Here is a 19,655-nt window from a genome sequence, read left to right as displayed (position 1 = left end):
TGTTCTCATTGGTGGGGCAATCTTGGTTTGAAACAACACATTTTGACAGAAGCCATATTGGCACCAAAACATTCCAAAACAATGACATTCAAGTGTTGAAGTGGGAATGTTGTAACAGAACGTTTGGTATCAACCAGGGTTGGGGTCAATTCCATTTCAATTCAGTTCTTGAATCGACTGAATTGAAATGGAATTGAACCCAACCCTGGTGCCAACATAGAGGATATAGTTAACCAGTTGCTGTTGCCAACATGGAGGATATAGTTAACCAGTTGCTGTTGCCAACATGGAGGATATAGTTAACCAGTTGCTGGTGCCAACATGGAGGATATAGTTAACCAGTTGCTGGTGCCAACATGGAGGATATGGTTAACCAGTTGCTGGAGCCAACATGGAGGATATAGTTAACCAGTTGCTGGTGCCAACATGGAGGATATAGTTAACCAGTTGCTGGTGCCAACATGGAGGATATAGTTAACCAGTTGCTGGTGCCAACATGGAGGATATAGTTAACCAGTTGCTGGAGCCAACATGGAGGATATAGTTAACCAGTTGCTGGAGCCAACATGGAGGATATAGCTAACCAGTTGCTGGAGCCAACATGGAGGATATAGTTAACCAGTTGCTGGAGCCAACATGGAGGATATAGCTAACCAGTTGCTGGAGCCAACATGGAGGATATAGCTAACCAGTTGCTGGAGCCAACATGGAGGATATAGTTAACCAGTTGCTGGAGCCAACATGGAGGATATAGTTAACCAGTTACTGTTGCCCACATGGAGGATATAGTTAACCAGTTGCTGGTGCCAACATGGAGGATATAGTTAACCAGTTGCTGTTGCCAACATGGAGGATATAGTTAACCAGTTGCTGGAGCCAACATGGAGGATATAGTTAACCAGTTGCTGAAGCCAACATGGAGGATATAGTTAACCAGTTGCTGGAGCCAACATGGAGGATATAGCTAACCAGTTGCTGGAGCCAACATGGAGGATATAGTTAACCAGTTGCTGGAGCCAACATGGAGGATATAGTTAACCAGTTGCTGGAGCCAACATGGAGGATATAGCTAACCAGTTGCTGCATACCTATGTCTCTGTCCCGTTGTGCAACCAGGAATGCCAGGAAGGAGTATATCGTGGCCAAGTACGTGGACCGGCGCTACGTGCTGCACAGGGACCGGGAGGACGGTGAGCCGTGGCGTGTGTACGATGCCGTGAGGAGCCGGGACCTGACCGCTCTGCTGCACCTGTACGCCCAGGGAGAGGACCTGGCCAAGCCGCTAGCTCTGCCTGAGGGACAGGTACTAGACATAAGGTTGTGATGGTCAACCAAATGCCCGTCTGTCCCATCTTCAGTCAGCTGTTCGTTCCACAAAAAATATATATTTAAAATAAGACATTTGACAGTTATTTTATTTTCACGACGGTCTTCACCCATATATGGTAACGGTGCCAGCCCTAGTACTAGATAGATACACACAGCCCTAGTACTAGATAGATACACACAGCCCTAGTACTAGATAGATACACACAGCCCTAGTACTAGATAGATACACACAGCCCTAGTACTAGATAGATACACACAGCCCTAGTACTAGATAGATACACACAGCCCTAGTACTAGATAGATACACACAGCCCTAGTACTAGATAGAGATACACACAGCCCTAGTACTAGATAGATACACACAGCCCTAGTACTAGATAGAGATACACACAGCCCTAGTACTAGATAGATACACACAGCCCTAGTACTAGATAGATAGATAGACACAGCCCTAGTACTAGATAGATACACACAGCCCTAGTACTAGATAGATACACACAGCCCTAGTACTAGATAGATACACACACACAGCCCTAGTACTAGATAGATACACACAGCCCTAGTACTAGATAGATACACACAGCCCTAGTACTAGATAGATACACACAGCCCTAGTACTAGATAGATACACACAGCCCTAGTACTAGATAGATACACACAGCCCTAGTACTAGATAGATACACACAGCCCTAGTACTAGATAGATACACACAGCCCTAGTACTAGATAGATACACACAGCCCTAGTACTAGATAGAGATACACAGCCCTAGTACTAGATAGATACACACCCTAGCCCTAGTACTAGATAGATACACACAGCCCTAGATACTAGATAGATACACACAGCCCTAGTACTAGATAGATACACAGCCCTAGCCCTAGTAGATAGAGATACTAGTACTAGATAGATACACAGCCCTAGTACTAGATAGAGATACACAGCCCTAGTACTAGATAGATACACACAGCCCTATACACACAGCCCTAGTACTAGATAGATAGATACACACAGCCCTAGTACTAGATAGAGATACACACAGCCCTAGTACTAGATAGAGATACACACAGCCCTAGTACTAGATAGAGTACACACAGCCCTAGTACTAGATAGATACACACAGCCCTAGTACTAGATAGATACACACAGCCCTAGTACTAGATAGATACACACAGCCCTAGTACTAGATAGATACCACAGCCCTAGTACTAGATAGAGACACTAGATAGATACACACAGCCCTAGTACTAGATAGATACACACAGCCCTAGTACTAGATAGATACACACAGTACTAGCCCTAGATAGAGATACTAGACTAGATAGATACACACAGCCCTAGTACTAGATAGAGATACACACAGCCCTAGTACTAGATAGATACTAGATAGATACACAGCCCTAGATACTAGATAGAGATACACACAGCCCTAGTACTAGATAGAGAGTACTAGATAGATACAGCCCTAGTACTAGATAGAGATACTAGATAGATACACACAGCCCTAGTACTAGATAGAGATACACACAGCCCTAGTACTAGATAGAGATACAGATAGATACACAGCCCTAGTACTAGATAGAGATACACACAGCCCTAGTACTAGATAGAGATACACACAGCCCTAGTACTAGATAGAGATACAGACTAGATAGATACACAGCCCTAGTACTAGATAGCAGAGATACACACAGCCCTAGTACTAGATAGAGATACACACAGCCCTAGTACTAGATAGAGATACACACAGCCCTAGTACTAGATAGAGATACACACAGCCCTAGTACTAGATAGAGATACACACAGCCCTAGTACTAGATAGAGATACACACAGCCCTAGTACTAGATAGAGATACACACAGCCCTAGTACTAGATAGAGATACACACAGCCCTAGTACTAGATAGAGATACACACAGCCCTAGTACTAGATAGAGATACACACAGCCCTAGTACTAGATAGAGATACACACAGCCCTAGTACTAGATAGAGATACACACAGCCCTAGTACTAGATAGAGATACACACAGCCCTAGTACTAGATAGCAGAGATACACACAGCCCTAGTACTAGATAGCAGAGAGATACACACAGCCCTAGTACTAGATAGCAGAGACTAGATACACACTCAATAACTCACTAACTAACTAACTAACTACTGGCCAGCCCATTATAATTGCCTGAGGGACAGGTACTAGATAGGACATGCACAAGTATACATACACACACACAAGTACACAGCATGAACATGGTCATAATTACATGTAGGATTGCGTATGAAATCCCCAAGATAACTTCCCAGTGGAAGGTTTGAAGTCTGTGCTCTGCAGGATATCATTATGATGCCGTTATTCATGTAAAGAGCTGTGAAATGATTCAAACAAAAGGCATTGGGTCATCCCCATGTGATTTAATTAGCTAGCTAATGGCGGAAGGCTCCATTAAAACTACATTCTGGGATTTGAAGAACAACAGAAAATGAATATGATCATTGAACAGATTGCCAGATCCCAGACTGCGACTTTAACATGGCTCAATGGGCTTGATTCATCTGGCTGTGGCTGGCCTCTTCTCTCAGAATACTACTGTGGGGTTATTATCTCAAAATAGACCGCTACAATTCTTCTACATTGTAATGTTGTAAATGTCGCTGTTTGTGTATGTGTTTGTGTGATTGTGTGTGTGTGTGATTGTGTAGTAAGTTAGAAGTGTAGTTAGTAACCACTCCCTTCGCTCTCTGTAATCACACTCAATCTATCCCTCTCATTTTACACCCTTCTTCCTCTCCTCTCCTCTCTCTCCTCTCTCTCTCTCTCTCTCTCTCTCTCTCTCTCTCTCTCTCTCTCTCTCTCTCTCCTCTCCTCTCCTCTCCTCTCCTCTCCTCTCCTCTCCTCTCCTCTCCTCTCCTGTTAAAAGGTTATGTTTCCTCTCTCTCCTTCTCTTTTAATTTATTTAATCAAATTGACCATCTGTTGCTTCCTTAAGGGTATGTAATGGAACTGTCCTCCACCTTTTTAATTTATTTAATCAAATTGACCATCTGTTGCTTCCTTAAGGGTATGTAATGGAACTGTCCTGCACACCTTTTGATCTCTGTGTGTGTGTGTGTGTGTGTGTGTGTGTGTGTGTGTGTGTGTGTGTGTGTGTGTGTGTGTGTGTGTGTGTGTGTGTGTGTGTGTGTGTGTGTGTGTGTGTGTCTGTGTGGTGTTTGTGTGCGAGTGTGTGTGTTGGCAGGGTATGGTTTATTATTTCAGCTTGTTGGGTCAGAGCTCATGTCTCCAGAGAACTAAGAACAGTTCATAGTCATACTCATTCATCACACACAAACACCACACACACACCACATACGCGCACATACACACACACATACGCATACACACAAACACCACATGCACACACACACCACACACACACAAATATACACACACACACACACACACTCAGTGGGTGTACATAATGAGTTTCTTCTGTCTTCTAGCATCTGAGAGAGACAGCTCTTCATTTGGCTGTGAGACTGGAGGAGAGGAGCTCTCTATCTCTGGTGGACTTCCTCATACAGAACAGGTGTGAGCGCCCCCTAACGCCAGACCCCTCAATAACGCCAGACCCCTCAATAACGCCAGACCCCTCAATAACGCCAGACCCCTCAATAACGCCAGACCCCTCAATAACGCCAGACCCCTCAATAACGCCAGACCCCTCAATAACGCCAGACCCCTCAATAACGCCAGACCCCTCAATAACGCCAGACCCCTCAATAACGCCAGACTCCGCAATAACACCAGACCCCCAATAACACCAACGTGATAACAGAAAACGTTACTCACCGTATAATCCGTGCTTCCTCCGTTTTCTCGTCTTAGTGGGCCCTATGCAGACTTGAGATAAGTAGACTTAACATGTTGTTAAGTCAATTTATCCCCAGTCTGAATCGGGCCCAAAGTGAATTGGAGGAGAGGATCCAAGGTCCCTCACTCAGACCTCCTCCAACCAATGGCGTTGAAATGAGTTTAGGGAACAAGGAAAGGAGGAGGCAAGTACTGCATTTCTGCCCTACCACAAAAGGACCAGCTGACATCATGTCAGTGATTCTCTCGTTAACACAGGTGTGAGTGTTGACGAGGACAAGGCTGGAGATCACTCTGTCATGCTGATTGAGTTTGAATAACAGACTGGAAGCTTCAAAAGGAGGTTGGTGCTTGGAATCATTGTTCTTCCTCTGTCAACCATGGTTACCTGCAAGGGAACACCATCATCACTTCTTTGCACAAAAAGGGCTTCATAGGCATGGTTGATTTAGGTGCAATCTTACTGGCAGCAATATCCTTGCCTGTGAAGCCCTTTTTGCGCAAAGCAATGATGACGGCACGTGTTTTCTTGCAGGTAACTATGGTTGACAGAGGAAGAACAATGATTCCAAGCACCACCTTCCTTTTGAAGCTTCAAGTCTGTTATTCAAACTCAATCAGCATGACAGAGTGATCTCCAGCCTTGTCCTCGTCAACACTCACACCTGTGTTAACGAGAGAATCACTGACATGATGTCAGCTAGTCCTTTTGTGGCAGGGCTGAAATGCAGTGGAAATGTTTTTTTGGACATTCAGTTCATTTCCATGGCAAAGAGGGACTTTGCAATTCATCTGATCACTTTCATAACATTCTGGAGTATATGCAAATTGTCATCATACAAACTGAGGCAGCAGACTTTGTGAAAATTAATATTTGTGTCATTCTCAAAACTTTTAGCCACGACTGTACAACGTAGGGAATTGGGAGCCATTTTGGGACACATTCTCTGTCACCAGCATTGACCTTTAGTACCGTATTGCCTACACCAGCCCCCGGAGACATGCATGTACATCACATTGACTCCAATTGTCTGTCGCCACTTAACAGTGTATGTCTGGAGAAGAGGACTCTAGAGGGGAACACTGCTCTACATTACAGTGCCCAGCACCACAAAACTGAGTGCCTCAAACTGCTGCTCAAAGGAAAGGCTGTCCTCCACACAGGTACCTGGTACACACCTACACACACACCTACTGTATATACACACCAACAGTATAGACAAACCTACACACACACCTACAGTAGATGTACACCTACAGTATATACACACCTACAGTATATATACACCTATACATAAACACCTACAGTATATACATAGCTACAGTATATACACACCTGTATACACACACCTACAGTATATACATACCTACAGTATATATACACCTATACACACACACCTACAGTATATACATACCTACAGTATATATACACCTATACACACACACACCTACAGTATATATACACCTATACACACACACCTACAGTATATACATACCTACAGTATATATACACCTATACACACACACCTACAGTATATACATACCTACAGTATATATACACCCATACACACACCTACAGTATATACATACCTACAGTATATATACACCCATACACACACACCTACAGTATATATACACCTATACACACACACCTACAGTATATATACACCTATACACACACACCTACAGTATATACATACCTACAGTATATATACATCTATACACACACACCTACAGCATATATACACCTACAGTATATATACACCCACAGTATATATACACCTATACACACACTTACAGTATATACACACCTACAGTATACATACACCTATACACACAACTACAGTATATACACACCTACAGTATATATACACCTATACACACACACCTACAGTATATACATACCTACAGTGTATATACAGTATGTACACACAGTGCCTTTACTGCTTGTAAGCTGGGTTCAATAGGGATACCACAGAGACTTAACTGGTCTCCCTCCCTCCCTCCCTCCCTCCCTCCATCCATCCATCCATCCATCCATCCAGTGAACTCATCCGGAGAGACGGCTCTGGACATCGCCAGGAGACTGCAGCACTCCCAGTGTGTGGAACTGGTAAGACATGACTGACTGGGTTTAGGTTTATTTGAATATCTTGGTACTTAAGCAGAAACGAGCATAAAATGCGATATCATACAATATAAAACACAACGAAGAAGATATGATTAGCCTAATAATGTGGACAGTTCATCATCGTCATTAACAACGAAACACTAAATCAATAAATATGCGTATCAATGTTTTTTACAGTCATTTGCGTAGTTTGAGAACTCTTGCCAAGAAAGGGACTGACTGACCCTGACTTTACAGTCAACTCTCAGTGCAAATACAGCCTTTATGTTCCTTCTGGCTCCTTGTTTTCCCCTGCTAAAAATGCTTTGACCCCGTTCAATTTCCTGTCTTCCTATCCTTTATGGAACAATAGATAACATGCTCACCCTCTCCGATTATGGTTAGGTGCTGAATTGTCATAGTCAAGTCCGTAATGAAAGAAAGTGTTAATTTCCTGTCCTTGTTGTGTTTTTACTGGAAAACCATTATCCATTATTTCCTGTTAAAACGGTGATAAGTCAAGTAACCTAAGTTGTTGTTTCAATACTGTTTCGTGACAGACTGTTAAAGGGCAACTCAGCCACTTTTCAACCTCACATTCACCATCTCAGCACCATACCCGTGTCTACATTTGTGAAAACAGTGTGTTTCTATGATCTGCGGGGAGAAAAAAAAAAGTTAAATAAAGTTTTTTTTTTTTAATGCTTCTGTGACATCACAGGGTAAGATTTAAAGTAACAAAACAAGTGATTTTCAAAACCTGCAGTGAGTTTCTAGACGGAGGGGTATTTTCTTGTTTGAAAACATTGTTTAATAAAAAAAAAAGTTTTATCTTTAGATGATGTTATCGGGTAGACCTTTTTAACTTTATATTTATTTTTCTACAAAACGTAGAAAAGCGCTGTTTTCACATATGTAGACACTGGCATTGTGCTGAAGATAATGGCAATGAGGTTGAAAATGGCAAAAATTGCCACAAAAAAAATATTAATGTTAATATTTAACATTAAATGTTAGCATAATTAATCCACTGGCCAGCACATGTAAGATTTAGTTCTGGTTCCCTGGCACTAAAGTTTCAGTGGTTTTAAAGTTGAAAATACTTTTCTGGATGATATTTGAGTATTTAAAGGTACTGATAGGAGCAATGACTTGACTAGCTATGCTATGTTTGTAATCTGAGCAAAATATGGATTTGTAGCTGACCTGTGTGTGTGTGTGTGTGTGCGTGTTTGTTTTAGCTAGAGCTGGCCCAGAGTGGGAAGTTCAACAGTCAGATCCATGTGGAGTACATGTGGGAGACACAGAGCCAGGACCTGTACGACAGCGAAGATGACCTGGATGAGAGGGTACAGACACACACACAGACACACCGAATACGACCTGGATGAGAGGGTACAGACACACACACAGACACACCGAATACGACCTGGATGAGAGGGTACAGACACACACACAGACACACCGAATACGACCTGGATGAGAGGGTAAACACACACACTAACCACTGTACAACCAATACACCAGTCCTCCTGGACCCCAACAGAACATTTATATTGTAACCCTGTGCAAACTCGCCTGATTCAATTCGCCAACTAATCTTCAAGCCCTCATTGAGTTGAACCAGGTGTCTGGGGTTACAAGTTGAACCAGGTGTCTGGGGTTACAAGTTGAACCAGGTGTCTGGGGTTACAAGTTGAACCAGGTGTCTGGGGTTACAAGTTGAACCAGGTGTCTGGGGTTACAAGTTGAACCAGGTGTCTGGGTTACAAGTTGAACCAGGTGTCTGGGTTACAAGTTGAACCAGGTGTCTGGGGTTACAAGTTGAACCAGGTGTCTGGGGTTACAAGTTGAACCAGGTGTCTGGGGTTACAAGTTGAACCAGGTGTCTGGGGTTACAATTTGAACCAGGTGTCTGGGGTTACAATTTGAACCAGGTGTCTGGGGTTACAAGTTGAACCAGGTGTCAGGGGTTACAAGTTGAACCAGGTGTCTGGGGTTACAAAAGAAATGTGTACTGTACTGGTTACTGGAGGACTGTATATGGGAAACGCTGCACTAGAGTTTTATTCAGTGTTTACCTCGGTGCAACCACACTTCACCTTTGTGTCACTGCTCATATCCCTCACTATCGCACGACTTAGACTTAGTCATGGGGCGGATGTTAGAATGGGGCGGGGGTGTTAGAATGGGGCGGGGGTGTTAGAATGGGGTTAGAATGGGGCGGGGGTGTTAGAATGGGGCGGGGTGTTAGTTGTTAGAATGGGGCGGGGGTGTTAGAATGAGGCGGGGGTGTTAGAATGGGGGGTGTTAGAATGGGGCGGGGGTGTTAGAATGGGGCGGGGATGTTAGAATGGGGTGGGGATGTTAGAATGGGGGAAGGGAGAGTTAGAATGGGGGGATGGAAAATGAGGGGGTTTTGGGGTTGGGGTGTTAGAATGGGGGAGGTGTTAGAATGGGGTGGGGGTGTTAGAATGGCGGGGATGGAAGAATGGGGGATGGGGGTGTTAGAATGGGGGATGGAAGGGGTGTTAACATCGGGGGGATGTTAGAATGGGGGATGGATGTAAGCTAGATGGAATTTTCACCATATTGTTTACTCTTATCCAATTATTTCAGAACACAAGGGTGTAGGGGGTAGGGGTTGTTTTTGACGAAACCCCAGTGCCATGTTTGGCATCATATACTGACCATCTCCCCCTTCCTCTCTACTCTTCAGGTGAACCCCTTACACAGGAACCTACGCTCCCCTCTGCCCTCCAAAGCCTCGCCCTCCCGCTGGAGCTTCGCCAACGCCCCCGTGGCGTGTAAGACCTATGAAAACGTGGACTTCCTTTACCGTAACCCCCCCAATAGTGCTCCATCTGGCGTCCTCATGCCCCCGCCCCCTCTGCCTGCTAAAGCCATCATGAGAGGTGAACACACGCATTGACATGAACATTAAAGCCCAGGTAGTCTGTTTCAGTCAGTTTTCTTCCATTCGGTGCTTAAATGAACAAGACCCTGGAAAGTGGTCTAGTATAGTTTATAGTGGGTGTTTGAGTCTCGTAGCTGAGAGAGCTGTCTCACCTCTTCATCCGGGTCCTGACACACCTACAGGAAACACATACATCTGATCTGTTTCCATTAGATCTGCAAACACTGAAATAGGGGCTCGATCTCAAATTATCTTTCCATCTCCTCCCATCCCCCCTCCTCTCCATCCCCTCTCCTCTCATCTCCATTCCTCTCCTCCAATCCCCTCCTCTCCTCCCATCCTCTCCTCCTCCCATCCCATCTCCCATCCCATCTCCTCTCCTCCCATCTCTCTTCCCGTCTCTCCTCCCATCTCTTCTCTCCTTCTATCTCCTCTCCTCTCATCCCCTCCTCAAATCAAATGTATTTATATAGCCCTTCTTACGTCAGCTGATATCTCAAAGTGCTGTACAGAAACCCAGCCTAAAACCCCAAATTGGAAGCAATGCAGGTGTAGAAGCACGGTGGCAAGGAAAAACTCCTTAGAAAGGCCAAAACCTAGGAAGAAACCAGGCTATGAGGGGTGACCAGTCCTCTTCTGGCTGTGCCGGGTGGAGATTATAACAGAACATGGCCAATATTTTCAAATGTTCATAAATGACCAGCATGGTCAAATAATAATAATCACAGTGGTTGTCGAGGGTGCAGCAAGTCAGCACCTCAGGAGTAAATGTCAGTTAGCTTTTCATAGCTGATCATTAAGAGTGTCTCTACCGCTCCTGCTGTCTCTAGAGAGTTCAAAACAGCAGGTCTGGGACAGGTAGCATGTCCAGTGAACAGGTCAGGGTTCCATAGCCGCAGGCAGAACAGTTGAAACTGGAGCAGCAGCACAGCCAGGTGGACTGGGGACAGCAAGGAGTCATCAGGCCAGGTAGTCCTGAGGCATGGTCCTAGGGCTCAGGTCCTCCGAGAGACAGAACGAAAGTGAGAATTAGAGAGAGCATACTTAAATTCACACAGGACACTGAATAGGACAGGAGAAGTACTCCAGATATAACAAACTGACCCTAGCCCCCCGACACATAAACTACTGCAGCATAAATACTGGAGGCTGAGACGGGAGGGGTCAGGAGACACTGTGGCCCCATCCGATGATACCCACAGACAGGGCCAAACAGGAAGGATATAACCCCACCCACTTTGCCAAAGCACAGCCCCCACACCACTAGAGGGATAACTTCAACCACCAACTTACCATCCTGAGACAAGGCTGAGTATAGCCCACAAAGATCTCCGCCACGGCACAACCCAAGGGAGGGCGCCAACCCATCTCATGTCCTCTCCTCTCTCCCCATCTCCTCTCCTCCCATCTCCTTTCATACCATTTTCTTCTTAATTGAGGACCTTCCCTCGCATCTTCCTCACCTTTTGAGGAGGCAAGGATGTGAGGAATCAAGGAAGGACAATTTGAGGAAGAGACTGTTTTTATATGGCTGTTTCTGTCTCTGTCTCTCACTCACCTGGTCCTGTCTCCCTCTCCCCGCACCCCCAGGTCGCTCGGACCCCCAGATCTCCTTGTCCACCCAGGAGGGGGTAAGCAGCAGGTGCAGCTGCTCCAACCCAACCCCCCAGTCCAGCCCCCCCTCCCCCATGATGGAGGGTCAGGGGGGACGACCACCCAAATCACCCCACGGCCAGGGCATCCTGGTGAGGGGGCAGAGACAGACCGCAGCCTGGGAGGGTCAGGCCAATACTGGGTCAGGGTCCTCAGACAGAGACAGCACCAAGTCTAACAGTAGTTCCAGCTCCCCTCAGAACCACATAGGACCTGTCAGGTAATCCTAAAATACTTCCATAACTGACAAAGTAGGAGATCAGTGTGGTTCAGTAATGTTATGGCGGATAGACTCCCTCTATTCCTGCTAATGTCAGACTCCTTCCTGGTCTTCACAGTAAAATGTTTGTATTCATGATTTGATTTCCCTTACTGTTAGAAATGAATAGTCAAACATATATATATATATTTAAATGGAACAACCCTAGAGTTAAGAGAGAGAATTCATCAGTTCTGAAGATGACTGCCTTCGGGCAGCAGTTTACTGGCAGATAAAATGACCTCACAGCGCCCGCTGTTGAACAATTCTCTATGAGCTGAGCACATAGCCAATTCTAACAGTAATGAACACCTACTTTGTCACTGTCCCAAAAAAACTCCCAGTGAGCAAAATAATGAATTATATATTTTAAAAAATCATTAATGTTACAAAACTTTGCAATTACATTACATGCATACTGGATTACATTATATGAAAAGACATGGGAACACTTTATTTGGACAGTCTACAGACTATCAGTAACATTTCAACTGTCTATCTACTAACCTTAACTCTTATCTTAACCGTAACATTTTACATTTACATTTGAGTCATTTAGCAGATGCTCTTATCCAGAGCGACTTGCAGTTGTGACTGCAGACATTTTGTCCATCCTGGAAACATTCAGCAAACAGTCTGTTAGTTTGGATTTTCCATCTGTAAATGCTATTATCTAAATCCAGTAGGACCCATGTAGGTACTCTGTGTATCTATGAGTAGGTGAAGTGTTTTACCAACCTGTTCCTGTCCTCCTCCCCAGCTCAGAGAAAACAACATCGTACAGGCGGACCAGCAGCGGAGGACAAGGGAAGTGTTCTGCAGCCGTGACCTCGGCCGTGACCTCGGCTGTGACCTCACCCAGCTGTGTGGCGCTGGGCAGCCAGGAGGAGCTGTACTGCAGCGTGGTACCTACTGGTCCCGCTCCCAGCGCCACACCTGCGGCCAAATCCACCTCCTCTCCGATCACTGTGCGCCCTCGCAGAAACGCTATGGTAGGACACACAACATGACTTTACCACTAATACTGTAGCATCATTTCAAACACTGACAACAAAACCACTGGTATCTGAGTGAGAATGGTATCTATATATGGTATGCTAGTTAGAGCATGGTATGAAATAAATAATGCTCCCATACGAGAGAAAAAACATATTTAAAATATATATGTGAAATATAAAGTATGTATATATTTTTGTTGGGTACTCTGATAGAAATACATTTTCTTCAGCTGCTGCATGTAACCTATTGTCAGTTGTTTGGTATTATTATCCTGCAACATCACTATTAAATGTCAGTTTAAGGCACAATAACCCTATGACCTCGTAAATGTTACATTTAAAAAATGTTTTATCTATAACCTTTATTTAACCAGGCAAGTCGGTTAAGAACAAATTCTTATTTACAATGTCAGCCTACACCGGCCCAACCCAGATGACGCTGGGCCAATTGTCCATCGCTCTATGGGACTACCAATCACAGCCGGATGTGATACAGCCTGGATTCGAACCAGGGACTGTAGTGACGCCTCTTGCACTGAGATGCAGCGCCTTAGACCACGGCGCAGCGAGTGGCGCACATTGAATAGTGATGTTGCAGGATAATAATGACCAACCAACGGACAATGGGTTAGACGTACAGATCAGTTGTCTGTAATACAGTAGCGGGACACTAGTGTGTACAAGAGCCTGACGGAGTAGCGTGTGTATCCGCCAGGTGTCTCAGAGGAGGCCTACCCAGAAGAGGGTCAAGGCCCTGGTGGACTGCAGAGCCGTCAGCTCGGACCAGCTGGCCTTCTTCAAGGATGAGGTCATCGTAGTCACAGCCACCGAGGACCCCCACTGGTGGGTGAGTAGAACTACACCTCTATTTTTTTTTACCTCTGTAAATCTTACTTTTAATAAGCACAGCTTTAAAATAGAGAGTTGAGATATTTGCCTTTCTGTGTTAAGCCAACCATGTTTTAACTTATATATTTTTACATAAAAGGCAACTGGAGGGTTTTCCTTCTGCGCAAACACAAAATCCATAGCCATTTCATTAATGTCCGTCTATCTCAAATCTATTACCTCTGTATCTTCTATCTAGTCGGTCAGTGATCTTGATTGTTTCTGTACCTCCAGGTCGGCCACATCGAGGGCTATCCATCCAGAAGTGGGACATTCCCTGTGAACTATGTCCATAAACTGGGGACTGACTAGTCATATACCGGACGCCCTATCCCCTACCCTAGCTCCTAGCCTATCCCCTAGCCTCTAACCTAGCCCCTAACCTAGCCTAGCCCCTACCCTAGCCTAGCCCCTAGCCTAGCCCCTTGCCTAGCCCCTACCCTAGCCTCTACCCTAGCCTCTACCCTAGCCTAGCCCCTAACCTAGCCTAGCCCCTACCCTAGCCTAGCCCCTACCCTAGCCTAGCCCCTTGCCTAGCCCCTAACCTAGCCCTTACCCTAGCCTAGCCCCTAACCTAGCCCCTACCCTAGCCTAGCCCCTGCCCTGTCCCCTACCCTAGCCTCTACCCTAGCCTGTCCCCTACCCTAGCCTGTCCCCTACCCTAGCCTCTGCCCTAGCCTGTCCCCTACAATAGCCTGTCCCCTAGCCTAGCCCCTACCCTAGCCTCTACCCTAGCCTAGCCCCTGCCCTGTCCCCTAGCCTAGCCCCTACCCTAGCCTGTCCCCTACCCTTACTACGTCACTTACCTAGGACACAAAAAAAGGCTGGAATGGACTCTCTTGAAAGCAACTCATTCAAAGACAACACAAAAATGCTTGCTCGCTTTCCTGGTCATTTCTTGTGAGAGAATATTCTGAACCACTTTGATGTGTTGTGATCTGATGACTAGAGACTCCCATAAACAGACAGTGCACTTAAGGAAGTCGCCATAAAGAAAGAAGGGATGAAAGAGATCATATTACAGGAAGGAATGCCACCATCACAACCCGACAGAAGAGAGTGAAAACACCTCCCTCCGCTTTTGACCTCTAATACCTGTGTGCTTTACATCTGTAAAGGGATATTTTTACCACACCTTACCACCCAGGGTATTAAAGGGATGTTTTTACCACACCTTACCACCCAGGGTATTAAAGGGATGTTTATACCACACCTTACCACCCAGGGTATTAAAGGGATGTTTATACCACACCTTACCACCCAGGGTATTAAAGGGATGTTTTTACCACACTTTACCGCCCAGGGTATTAAAGGGATGTTTTTACCACACCTTACCGCCCAGGGTATTAAAGGGATGTTTTTACCACACCTTACCGCCCAGGGTATTAAAGGGATGTTTTTACCACACCTTACCGCCCAGGGTATTAAAGGGATGTTTTTTACCACACCTTACCGCCCAGGGTATTAAAGGGATGTTTTTACCACACCTTACCGCCCAGGGTATTAAAGGGATGTTTTTACCACACTTTGCTTCCCAGGGGAAATTATAAGAGCAACAGCTGTAGCCACATAACTGCTGGAATACCTGTGATACAGACTGCCTGCGCGTGTGTCTGAGATTATAACCATACCATTGGATTACCTGGCAATGACATACATACAACACTGGAGTCTGGAGGAGTGAGATCGTGTGCTGTGGGAGCCCTAGAAAAGAGGATGAATAGCCGGCATTGTCCACTGCCTTCCTGGAAACTAAGGAGACTTAAGAGATTCATGCCATGTCAGTCACGGTACGTCGGGACTCTGAGCCAGATGCAATGAATACCTGCTCAGTGACCGGTGGTGATTATGTCTGGGGCTGGAACGACCTGGAACTGAAACCTCATTTGTGGCTGCCAGCCTGTCTCCTGGGGCTCCAGGGTTCTCTGGCTGCCGAACTGAAATGGAACCCCAGTGTCCAAGCTGGTTTTGGGCCAGACTCCAGCTCTGACTGGGGGGGGGGGGGGGGGGGCTTGGCTGGAGCCTGGGTGATTTGGTTTTCTCCGTCTCCAGAGGAGTCTGTCTTCCTACAGTCGGCAGGGGAAGGAAGAGACTGTCACCGCAGTGAAATACACAAAGCTGGGTTGTATTTAGTAGGCACCAAATGGACTGAAACAGGAAAAGACTACCTGAACTTGTCCAATAAGAAATGCACATTTTTCATATTAGTTTGCCCTAATGAACATGACCCAATTCTAGTGCCTTTTTCCATACAGTAGATCTCGGTTCTGGGTCTATACTAAAGGCATGGACAGTTGGACTCTCCCACATTGTAAAGAAAAGAGAAGTTTGTAGAGAATTGTAAATAGATATTATTACACCCATGAATTGTGATGGAAGGATTCCATATTGCTAACCATAAGCTAATATTGAGACAATAGTTGTTTTCCTAGTCTCTTGAGCACCATAACTCTACAGTGTAATTACATTTTACTAGTGCATCTGACCACTCCCATTCATATTCACTCATATTATGTTCTGAATCTGCAGTAAAGGCATATTAATACATTGCATTGTGTGTTCCAGCATTCTATTAATATTCTAGAACTAGATTCTAGTGTTACTTAATGCACCAGCGTCTTATACAACTGGTTTATCTGTCCACAGGTGAAGCTACGCCTGCAGTGGGTGTGGAGGGCTCTCTACAATAGGGCAGACAACAATAAAAAACCTTTCTAAGTATCAGTTGCCTTTCAGCCATGTAGGTGTTTTCACGCCGGTTTGCATTCCTGTCGCTACTGTAGACAGGGGTTATTGAGGGTTTGTTTAGCTTTCTCTACATCCAGTCACTGTTGCCAATACCTACACAAGTAAGTAGATAAGTGCATGATTGTCAATGGAACCAGGAACAGACTGAAAAGTGAGGGCAGACCGTTGAGTACATGTTGTGCTCTGTTCTACAAAGGTAAAAAAAAAACAGCTGTTGCATGTTGGAAACGTTAATATCATGCAGTGTTGAAGAATGACTGAGGATCAGAATGAATGCATTGTTATGTTCACATACTGTCATGTTAATGCTACTTGTGAAGATCACTTCGGTTCTGTAGACTCTTATGTGTCAGTAGGGCAATATGGCATGGGGGCTGGACTAGTGGGGCCCCAAAGGGCCCAGTCAGTATGGAATAGAGGAGCCCTAAATGGCCCAGTCAGTATGGACTAGCAGAGCCCAGTCAGTATGGACTAGCAGAGCCCAGTCAGTATGGACTAGCAGAGCCCAGTCAGTATGGACTAGAGGAGCCCAGTCAGTATGGACTAGCAGAGCCCAGTCAGTATGGACTAGCAGAGCCCAGTCAGTATGGACTAGCAGAGCCCAGTCAGTATGGACTAGCAGAGCCCCAAATGGCCCAGTCAGTATGGACTAGAGGAGCCCTAAATGGCCCAGTCAGTATGGACTAGCAGAGCCCCAAATGGCCCAGTCAGTATGGACTAGAGGAGCCCGAAATGGCCCAGTCAGTATGGACTAGAGGAGCCCTAAATGGCCCAGTCAGTATGGACTAGAGGAGCCCTAAATGGCCCAGTCAGTATGGACTAGAGGAGCCCTAAATGGCCCAGTCAGTATGGACTAGAGGAGCCCTAAATGGCCCAGTCAGTATGGACTAGCAGAGCCCAGTCAGTATGGACTAGCAGAGCCCAGTCAGTATGGACTAGCAGAGCCCCAAATGGCCCAGTCAGTATGGACTAGAGGAGCCCTAAATGGCCCAGTCAGTATGGACTAGAGGAGCCCTAAATGGCCCAGTCAGTATGGACTAGAGGAGCCCTAAATGGCCCAGTCAGTATGGACTAGCAGAGCCCAGTCAGTATGGACTAGCAGAGCCCCAAATGGCCCAGTCAGTATGGACTAGAGGAGCCCTAAATGGCCCAGTCAGTATGGACTAGCGGAGCCCCAAATGGCCCAGTCAGTATGGACTAGAGGAGCCTCAAATGGCCCAGTCAGTATGGACTAGCAGAGCCCCAAAGGGCCCAGTCAGTATGGACTAGAGGAGCCCAGTCAGTATGGACTAGATGAGCCCCAAATGGCCCAGTCAGTATGGACTAGCAGAGCCCTAAATGGCCCAGTCAGTATGGACAAGCAGAGCCCAGTCAGTATGGACTAGCAGAGCCCCAAATGGCCCAGTCAGTATGGACTAGCAGAGCCCTAAATGGCCCAGTCAGTATGGACAAGCAGAGCCCAGTCAGTATGGACTAGCAGAGCCCCAAATGGCCCAGTCAGTATGGACTAGCAGAGCCCCAAAGGGCCCAGTCAGTATGGACTAGCAGAGCCCCAAAGGGCCCAGTCAGTATGGACTAGCAGAGCCCCAAAGGGCCCAGTCAGTATGGACTAGCAGAGCCCCAAAGGGCCCAGTCAGTATGGACTAGCAGAGCCCCAAAGGGCCCAGTCAGTATGGACTAGCAGAGCCCCTAAGGGCCCAGTCAGTATAGACTAGCCCACTTACTGTTGTTCTTCCATGTCTTTATCATTTTTAAACCTTATATAGATAACTAAACAAATCAAATCAAATCAAATGTATTTGTCACATACACATGGTTAGCAGATGTTAATGCGAGTGTAGCGAAATGCTTGTGCTTCTAGTTCCGACAATGCAGTAATAACCAACAAGTAATCCAACTAACAATTCCAAAACTACTGTCTTATACACAGTGTAAGGGGATAAGGAATATGTACATAAGGATATATGAATGAGTGATGGTACAGAGCAGCATAGGCAAGATGCAGTAGATGATATAGAGTACAGTATATACATATAAGATGAGTATGTAAATAAAGTGGCATAGTTAAAGTGGCTAGTGATACATGTATTACACAAGGATGCAGTCGATGATATAGAGTACAGTATATACGTATGCATATGAGATGAATAAAGTAGGGTAAGTAACATTATATAAGGTAGCATTGTTTAAAGTGGCTAGTGATATATTTACATCATTCCCATCAATTCCCATTATTAAAGTGGCTGGAGTTGAGTCAGTGTCAGTGTGTTGGCAGCAGCCACTCAATGTTAGTGGTGGCTGTTTAACAGTCTGATGGCCTTGAGATAGAAGCTGTTTTTCAGTCTCTCGGTCCCAGCTTTGATGCACCTGTACTGACCTCGCCTTCTGGATGATAGCGGGGTGAACAGGCAGTGGCTCGGGTGGTTGTTGTCCTTGAGGATCTTTATGGCCTTCCTGTAACATCGGGTGGTGTAGGTGTCCTGGAGGGCAGGTAGTTTGCCCCCGGTGATGCGTTGTGCAGACCTCACTACCCTCTGGAGAGCCTTACGGTTGAGGGCGGAGCAGTTGCCTCTATGGTTGAGACTTTGTTTCACATGGTTTCTGTGCTGACATTGTAAGATAGAACATCAATATAATGGAGTATTTCTGTCATTTAAGTATTTGTAATATAGTAAATGTGTTTTGCTCTCTGTCCTTTCTATGTTACGAGATTATTAAATACCGTTTTAACATCTGTTTTTTACACTATATTCAATATTTGTATTATGAAAAGTAACTTTCAGGATGGATTTAATTATTTACATGTTTTGATGCATTAAACTTTTGTTCTCGTACATAATGCATGAGAGAGAACAATGTAAAATATTAATGGGCTTTGGTGTCCAAAAAAATAAAGGGATAAGAGA

The 19,655-nt window shown here is 45.4% G+C and overlaps 1 protein-coding gene across 1 annotated transcript in view; it reads left to right on the top strand.

Annotated features, from left to right (window-relative positions):
* The window catches only part of LOC124001292 (arf-GAP with SH3 domain, ANK repeat and PH domain-containing protein 3-like), a 60,197-nt gene extending 45,744 nt beyond the window's left edge, over positions 1-14,453 (top strand). Inside the window, exons 18-27 of the mRNA XM_046307963.1 lie at positions 1,117-1,303; positions 4,807-4,892; positions 6,225-6,340; positions 7,222-7,289; positions 8,528-8,635; positions 10,006-10,201; positions 11,794-12,076; positions 12,876-13,107; positions 13,829-13,960; positions 14,236-14,453. Of these exons, the coding sequence (XP_046163919.1) occupies positions 1,117-1,303; positions 4,807-4,892; positions 6,225-6,340; positions 7,222-7,289; positions 8,528-8,635; positions 10,006-10,201; positions 11,794-12,076; positions 12,876-13,107; positions 13,829-13,960; positions 14,236-14,313 (1,486 nt within the window). The 3' untranslated portion in view covers positions 14,314-14,453. The remainder of the gene's footprint in view (positions 1-1,116; positions 1,304-4,806; positions 4,893-6,224; positions 6,341-7,221; positions 7,290-8,527; positions 8,636-10,005; positions 10,202-11,793; positions 12,077-12,875; positions 13,108-13,828; positions 13,961-14,235) is intronic.
* The last annotated feature ends 5,202 nt before the right edge of the window (positions 14,454-19,655 follow it).

Source organism: Oncorhynchus gorbuscha, linkage group LG17 (assembly GCF_021184085.1).
Source record: "Oncorhynchus gorbuscha isolate QuinsamMale2020 ecotype Even-year linkage group LG17, OgorEven_v1.0, whole genome shotgun sequence".
NCBI classification, from domain to species: domain Eukaryota; kingdom Metazoa; phylum Chordata; class Actinopteri; order Salmoniformes; family Salmonidae; genus Oncorhynchus; species Oncorhynchus gorbuscha.
This window is presented reverse-complemented; position numbering and strand designations above follow the sequence as displayed.